Source organism: Lepisosteus oculatus, chromosome 9 (genome assembly GCF_040954835.1).
Source record: "Lepisosteus oculatus isolate fLepOcu1 chromosome 9, fLepOcu1.hap2, whole genome shotgun sequence".
Lineage (NCBI taxonomy): Eukaryota > Metazoa > Chordata > Actinopteri > Semionotiformes > Lepisosteidae > Lepisosteus > Lepisosteus oculatus.
In genome coordinates this window covers 13,117,569-13,126,401 of record NC_090704.1, presented here as the reverse complement: position 1 = coordinate 13,126,401, position 8,833 = coordinate 13,117,569, and the positions used below count along the sequence as shown (strand labels likewise).

Sequence of the window (8,833 nt, the reverse complement as noted above, 5' to 3'; positions counted from 1 at the left end):
CTCAGGTCACCATTAGCACATCATCAAAAGGACCTTCAGAATGCTGGATATACAGGAGAAGATGCCTGTGTTTGACATCTTTTATTGTGAATAAACCTTTGCACACAAGATTCCACATGTGACCTTGAATCATTGGAATGGAGACCAAGAAAATTGGAGATCTCATTGTGCTGCAGCCTTAATCAACCAAAATAGCAGATGAGAAATTATTGGTGGTTTATCTCATTCAGTCTGATTGAAGACTAGATTGCTACAGTCCTGTTTTGTAAGTCTGCAGGATACTGGGATCCTAATGAAGCATAACTGAAGCACTTCATCGGTTAATATTGACCCTACATTACTCATTTCACAAACAGGCGGGTGGACTTTGGAACTCATTTTTACATAAACGTACAAAAATAGCAGACTGTGTAAGCATAGATACACAATGTTGTAGGAATTACACCGCTTGTGTGTGTCTCTGTAAACACAGTGACAAGTCAAATGCCTAGTGTTACAGCCTTATCACTACTTGATTGAAAATGTATTTATAATATGAATAATTTCTGTGAAAAGAGCAATTCATCTTTGAGATAATTAATTATTTTATCACACTGTAACCTAGTATCTTTTGTTCTGTTTGGGAAATGGGAGATTTTATGGTCTACCCAAACTGTGAACTTGGGAATTTCCCTTGACTACCAGAGTTACATTAACTAATTGACATTATTCTCTTTCCTTCTAGATTGTAATAACATGATTAGATCTTTCTTGACTAAAACTTTGCGTAGTTCATTAAGTAATGCATGAAAATATTTTTATTTCCTCTAAAGCATTGCAAAGCATCTTTTGGCTTAAGGAATGACATTAATTTGATTATGAATGAGCAACGTTTTTCTAAAATTAAATTCAAAAGTCCTAAGTAAAAAAAGTAAGGGATAACAAAGCTAATTGTGTTTGTAAGTCGTGTATGATATGAAGGTTGGCACGTGTTGTTAGAGGCATGGTTGTAGTTGTGATTAGATTATTCATAACAAAGCAATCTCAATTTCAGTGGCATCATTAAACTGTACAAAAGTAAAAAATAAAAAAAATAAAACATTATCAGCTATTAGCAGTTTTTCCTCACAAAGAACTTTGGTATTTTTCATCTTGTTCTCCCAATGTCACCTTCATCTAAAAAGTTAAAAAGTAACAGTTTTGGTGATGTAAAATTGCATTACTATTTGCTTTTTGACTCCTTTTAAGTCTCAATATAAGGCTCGTATGAAACTGTACATGAGTCTTAAGGTTTCTGTGTCATGCCTGGGCTGGGTGTCTGTGGTTGTCCTGGGTGACCTCAGCCTTCCCATGAGAGCCCACGTTCCACCAGAGCCTGTAATGACCAGGTCGGGCTGTTATGGATTCGGTAAGAGGGACCAAAACCAGTGAGTGAACCCACTTGCGGGAGCTGACAAAGCCTAGCCATGATCCAAAGAAAGCCGTAGTCGAAGGAGTGAGCCGAGAGTCCAGGGGAAGCCAGAGATTCAAAGGGAACGAGTTACCGAAGCCGAAGCGTAATCCGAAATCGTAGACAGTAGAGCAATCTGATAGTCCAGGGGTAGCCAGTGATCCAAAACAGAGCGTAAGTAACGAAGCCAAGACGTGATCCGAAAAGCCGTAGTCAAAAGGGAAAAAACCGTAAACCGAAAGCCAAGACAAACACAGGGTAGAAGTAGGAGTAGCGCAACCAGGAAGCTCGAAAGGAAAACCAATACTGAGCAAAGAGGTAGGGAAAGACAGGTGTTTAAGTAGGATGAGACGGGGGTGTGGTGGTGAATAGGAAAACTGATAGGTGAACTGATGGATTGGGGTTACGCCTACTTCTGCCTCTTCCGTTGCCGGGAGGCAGGGATCGTAACACGGGCTGCCTGTCTGTGCATCTGTCTCCCTTTTATGCAGGGACCTAATCTTCCAATCAACCCTCCATTTAGACAAGTTCCAAATCTCCACTGAATCAGTTCTCTGACATTGAGTTACAATATGCTCTTATAATGAGTGCAATTTCCTGCCTGCTTAAGAAACCTGGCTTTGCAAGATTATGAATCCTAGAAACTCCGTCTTCTTTGACATCCTGACTTTCACCAACAGTCAACATTGATTCCAGAAGCATGTCTATCCTGTCTGCCTCACTGTGCTAGGCTTTCCTATGAGCCTTAGCTTTCTTTCCCGGTCAGCCCTTTTACGCCAATTTTCCCTATCAGCCTAAATTCCCCAGGCTTCTCGGTCAGGCTTAACTCTCCAGGCTTTCCTGTCAGCCTCACCATGCTGGGTTTTCCCAGTAAGTCTCAACTAACCAGGCTTTCCTGTCTGCCTCTCTGTGCCAGGATTTTCTGTCTGTCTGCCAGCATCAACTGGCTCTGCTTTTCTCACCCTTCAGATTTCAGAAGTTTCTCGATTCAACCTGGGTCCTGCATTTAGATCTTGCCTTGTCCTTGTGACGGTGGCTGTGCACAATTACAGGTCATAGTGTAATATTCTGTACCAGAAATGATATTGCTACTTTTTCTTACTTTTTAAACTTTTCTATTAACATGTCTATATAGACATACTTCATTCTAATGAAATGTATTGGAAAATAAATTAACAGATGTAATAAGAACAGTATTTGTAATATTTCTTTATGAAACACACAAATATACAACTGAGAAACATTTGTAATAACTAAAACATATACTGTAGGTTGTGCTTGATTACCAGACTATACACACCCAGTATGGGAAAGCAACAATGCTTTTATTCAATTTTTCATCTTTAGGTTACACAAGGACAAACATATACTGAAAAATATATTGTGTATTTATTGGACTACCTTCTAATTACATCTTCTTTGAGAATGCATCTGGTTCAGTAAATATATGTAGATGTTTGATCTCAGAAAACGTGGATAGGAATCCTTTTCCATCAGGCTGTATACTCTTGCGTGGGCCATACTGATCACATGAGTAGGTTGGTTCCAGAAGGTTTTTCCTAGTTATCTCTCTAGTTTGATAGTCAATGTTCACCTGTGGAAGAAGTGATGACCTAATTTCATCATCTGCAAACATCATTATGTTCAACATCATATCACTGTTCAACATATGAAGAAATTCACAATTTATTTTAATTACAAATGTATTTATTTGAAAGTAATTATGTACACCAGTTTCACAAGAAGATTGCATAAGATATTGACTCATGTAACTACTGTTGGATTCATAACTACTGCTGCCTCTTGTGCTAATCATTGACTGCCTACTTTTAAATATCTGAGATTAGTTCTCTCCAGAAATTTGATGTAAGTATCAATCATAGGGTCAAGATGCACTAAGATATAGAACATCAAAATCGTATTAGATAGTATCAGCGAGAATTTACACGGTGAGAAATCCCCTCAATAGATTGTACAAAATGGTCCATTTCCTCTTAACATACTGTTACCTGACCCCAGTTGTTTTCTGAATAAAAGTCACAGATAAACATGTGATTTTCAGCATACATTTCAGCATACAGTATTTCAATCTTTTCTGGTTTAACGCCTGTGTTCCACTGAAAACAGAATATACTGTATCAAATATCCCATATAAAAAAGATTAACAGTTTCGACAGTTCACATTCTCATATATTTAGGACCTGTTCACAAATATCTTAAAATATTAATATTTATTTTAACAATATAATATATAGATTAATAACACATTAAAATATAGTAAAGCAATTAAGATAACCAGTTCAAATGTAAAATAGAAAACCACCACTTTTCAACTATTTCAGTTTTCATGTTTTATTTTTTGAAACGTTTAATGTTTAACTAAATGACGTCTGTTAGTTACCTGTGGTCAAGAATGATTGACTTCCATGTGCATAAATATGACTAATAAGGCCAATACAGAATGTGAACAGTGTCTGGCTGGCTAAGCACATTACATGTTGTCTCAGGAGATCTGTACTGTAGTTGCATACTGCACAATTGTCCCTCCATCCGGTACAGTCAAAGGCCATGAGTATTTGAGAGCTGGTTGTATTTTTTTAAAGTTTAATTAAACTCTTATCAAAAAGAATGATAATTAGGGGGCCTCCCAAGTGACTCAACCATTAAACCAGCATTTGCCTGGCTGTACAGGCTGAGCTCTATGATCCAGGCAACTTGTGTTTGAACTCGTGTCATGTCACTGAGTTGACTGTGACCAAGATTCCCAATGCAGCAGCGCACAATTGGCTGAGTGCTGCTAAGTATAGTGTTGGAATTAGTCAACCAGGGCTATTTTAGTTCTGTATTACAGAGAGTGACCCCTGCAGTCTCCTGAATGCTTGCAGGTATGAAATGCTGTTGGCACCAAATCTCCAGTACAGGGCTGTGTTGCCTGTAATGTGTTAATTATACCCAGAAGTATACTTATTCCCTCCTGTTTGATTCATGGGATTTGTAAAAAAACACAAGTGATGATGCCAAAATTGCACAGATATATCCCCAAAATTGAGATTCTAGTTTTTAAAATGCTGTTGACTGGTAAAATTACCTCTCTAGGTGCTTGAAAATCTATAAACTCCTCATAGATTTTTGGGGCTTTGTTGATCAGTTTTGTGGCAGACTTGGTTTGTTTGTAGTCCTCACAGGCCATGCAGAACTCAATATTTTCCTCACTGAACTCAGTTTTGAGGAATGCTCTGAATGCAGCCAAGCCATCTAGAAAGTTAACAGAAACGTAATTAGTAATGTGTTGTAATAGGTAACTGCCGTCAAACCTTTTAAGTTTAAACATAGCTCAGAAACGGGCACAAAAGATTAAAGTTCAATTTATAAAAAACACTTTATTCTCAACACACTCTGAACCTTCTTGAATTTAACATGGACAATTATCCAACTCCTAAAGAATGAAATCTTACCCTAGCATTACAACAAATGATTATGATTTGTGCAAGTATAACATCAAAAGGTCCACATTTCGAAATTTTCAGATTTCCAGACCAATTGCAGATCTTTTTTTGGTAACAGACTGAAATACATCATGGGACTGTCCCTTGTTTCCTCTCATCCCTCAGAGGACTTCTTGACTGTCATTTTGTCTTTGCTTATGTTATGCAGCTGCTGTTTTTCAGGAACACAATTTGACGGAATGTTTTGTGAGACTGGAAAACACATTTAAAATAAATGTTCCAGAGGAAGGACAAGTCTCTGACCCCTTCTATTAATTTGGCAAGACTACATTTTCAAGTAATCTTTTTCTGTGGCATTTTTAATTAAGACAACAGTATCAATCAACTCAAAACTATGGTTCCATTGAGAAAAATATATTTTTTCTGAAAATAAATCTTTTATAAGCGAAAAAATATAAATTATAATACCAATAACAAGGAACACAATTTGCATTGTTACTGCAAGTCTATGTAAAATATAGAAAATTTTATTGTTAAACCTGAAATAATATATTTCATTTTTTATGGTGATGTACAGGAGGGCACCACAAAAATAGATTCAGTTGTTTTCTGTGAAAATATTCCTTTTTTTAAAATTCAAAATCCATCTGTAGTACCCATAAAACTGTCACGCAAGTTTGTCTATTTAAAATAAATTCACCAACCATTAACTAACAATACAGTATATGAAAAAGACAAGTTCAGTCAATGCTTTTGTATAGTCACAATTTGTTATTTGCAAAGAATTTAATGATTCTCTTAGAAAAGGAGCCTAGGCTATTTTACAGAGACGAGAGAGTAAAGCAAATTCATGTAATTTAAAGTTACTGTAAGATAATAGAGTTCTTTTTTGCAGGTCAATACAAGAAAAATTGGGATAGCTGAAAGTATAGTCATTGTGTTTGTTCTCCTTTGGGAACGAACAGTACAAATTTGATATATACCATTCATGTGTTCTAATGTGTGGTACTGTGTATGGTATACACATTTAGTGTTCTTTTGGTCAAAGAAGAAAACAAAGCTTTCTGCACAGGCACAATATTCTTTTCTAGAAGACAACTGTTTTTTTTTCATCCATTTTGTTTTCTTAAGATTGAAACCACAATCAACTCTTCCACCAATTAGAAGTGGCCTACAGTTATTTTATTTATTACTCTTAATACTAAATAAAACATTACAGAGATTTTTAAAAGAATATGCACTTTCAAGTTCTACTGAAATTAAGAAATAAAGTATCTTTCTCCACAGTATAAAATACTTTGTACAGTATAGTGTTTATATGTTTTAAATTTAAATCATATCACAAATGACCGGCAGTGGGTCTGACTGATTTTGTGTCTGTAATATACCTTTATATGTCTTTAAAAAAAGCTATAGCTTGTTAAAAATAATTTGAACAATGATCACAAGAACGGAGCAAAAACAGCTATAAACATGTACGTGCATATATATTTCAAATTTATTTTGAGAAATATTTCTTTTTCATTCTTACCGAATAGCCCACTTACAGTACATTTATGGGAAAGAAGTGTATTGAATGATTCAGCCCATCTTATGACTTCTTCTGTTGAAAATCTGACAAGTAGAAACAATACAGGCAAAACTGAAAAGATGTTACACAGTACTTATAATGAGAAATTAAACAATTGCAATAACTAAACAGACAAGAAAGAAGTATCACAGAGGTACACTGTAGGTTATACAGTATAACTTGATTCCCTAGAACTCTCTTGACTTATGCAAATTTGGGTAAAATCACTGTAGATTAATTTAACAAATTGAGCTTCGCCTATTATTATAGATATTTACAGTATATACAGTAACTATGGCTATGTCTAATCCATGAGCTATTTTTTTCATTTCCTTGCAGAATACAGTGTATTCATTACATTACAGAATGTCTTTACAGTATGTGAGTTATGCAGTATACAGTATACTGTAGAATAGGATAAAACCGAACCTACAGTAGTATCACCTTTAATACCAAGTGTAAAACAGTTATCCTGCACATGGCTCAAGAGTGAAATCAGAGTCTTTTTAGAGATCTAAACCCCTTAAAGACTGCAAATTGTACAGTAGAGCCTGAGAAGTGTCTAACTGAGATAAGGTTCAGTTACTGAGATAAGGTTCATTTAAGAGGAGTAACATTAATTGACTTTAGGGATAAGTTAAGGATAATCAGATTAAATAGTTATCTTTGTCTGGTAACTTGGCAGACTGCTGCATAAGAATGGCTGACTTTTCCTACTTTTCCCATTCTAAGATATAAATGTCCAGAACCCGATCTTTGAATCATATGCAATATATTATAGTGGTAGCCAAATGTCAGGCGAGAAGACATCCTGGGGATGTTATATCTTCAGTAGAGGCAGGCGGGGGAGGGGGAATCGTGTGGTTGCCAAGGAAACAAAGGGACGCTGAAGGAAACAGAGCTGACCTGCGAGTAAGAAGTCTGTCCTGCACTCCTTTCTTTTATTTTTGAGTTAAAGTTCAGTTTGGGAACAGCCCTTTCTGTACATGAAAAAGGCATTAAAAGTTCTTTCTTTGTACTTCAAAGTGTCAGCCTCAGTCGCTCACTTTACAATATCAATACAAACTGAAAATATATTTTCAGTGCCTCATTCTAACACGAATATGTAAGCAGCATACTTACTTCATGCATTTGGTCTTTGGGGAAAGAAAGGCAGTAAAATCGCTGTAAGAATCAGATTTATTGGATAGGCAGCCCAGTCTTGTTTTCATGGTTTTGGCTCTAAAATAGACAAAAGTTGTGTGTACATAAAATTATAAATGTACATCATCCTCCTACTTGGAATGCCACCAACTCATTTAGCTTACTCATTCAATCAACTTCTATATATTGAGATACGTACGTAGCTGTATCATTAGTTTTAATGTAGCCACACTGTTTATCATGATTTATTGAAATTAGGGTGTTTTACGGTCTGGAATATAAAGATTATTTTTTCAATTGTCAGATTCTAAATGGTTTTCTCACAGTATTGTTATTAAGTATCGAAGTGACTTCAAAGGCAACTGAATTTTAAGACACTTAACCAAACCCTGCATTATGCAAATACAGTACATTGTGATTCATTACTGTATATCATGTTCACTGCTTTGTATTTACGTCCATCCGTTTTCTCACTGCTTCATCCAGTTCAGGGTCACGGGGGAGTCAGAGCCTATCTTGGCAAGCAACAGCCTCAGGGGAGAATACACCCTGGATGGAATGCCAGTCCATCCCAGGGCACACAACCACACTCAGACCAGGGCCAACTAGGCTACCAGAGTGTATTTGGACTGTGGGAGGAAACCAGAGCAGCCAGCAAAAATGTATAATTGTGACTGAACAAATAATTGTGAATACAGGGAGAACACACAAACTCCATGCTAATAGCACCCAAGGACCAGGAATAAATTCAGGCACAAATGCTAACCACTGTACTACCTTGTCAATCAGGCTTTGTATCTCAGCTAATGAATAGCAAAGGCCATTTATGGTAATCAGATATTTTCACACCTTTAAAGCTCTTAATATTTTATGGGCAAAAAAAATTGGTCAACACCACAGGACCTGATTGTAACTGACAACTACAGTAACACCAATTGCAAGAACAGTGCATCTCTCACTGCAAGCTTGGAGGCATGTGGCAGGTACTAGGAGTTGCATTTCTGCAAGGAAATCCTGAACAAATGAAGCTGAACCAACCTTGGTTCCTTGAGCACTTCTGCCCGGGTAATCCCAGGATCCAACAAAGTCATTATTTATTGCAAGTGCAACAGCTGCATTATGCAAATATATTGTGGCTCATTTCCTTATACTACTTTAAAACCCCAGGCTTTAACTAGTGATGACTGGACAACAATTAAGCATGTACCGCATACAGTATATTGGTTGAACTTCTAATACTTTGCA

At 36.4% G+C, this 8,833-nt stretch overlaps 1 protein-coding gene across 1 annotated transcript; it reads right to left on the bottom strand.

Moving 5' to 3' along the window:
• Nucleotides 1–2,833: 2,833 nt before the first annotated feature.
• On the bottom strand, nucleotides 2,834–7,656 carry rgs8 (regulator of G protein signaling 8). Its single transcript, XM_006634937.3, is given in 5 exon segments — nucleotides 2,834–2,956; nucleotides 2,958–3,023; nucleotides 4,518–4,684; nucleotides 6,428–6,489; nucleotides 7,568–7,656. Coding segments are annotated over 5 exon segments (507 nt in total).
• Between the last annotated feature and the right edge of the window lie 1,177 nt (nucleotides 7,657–8,833).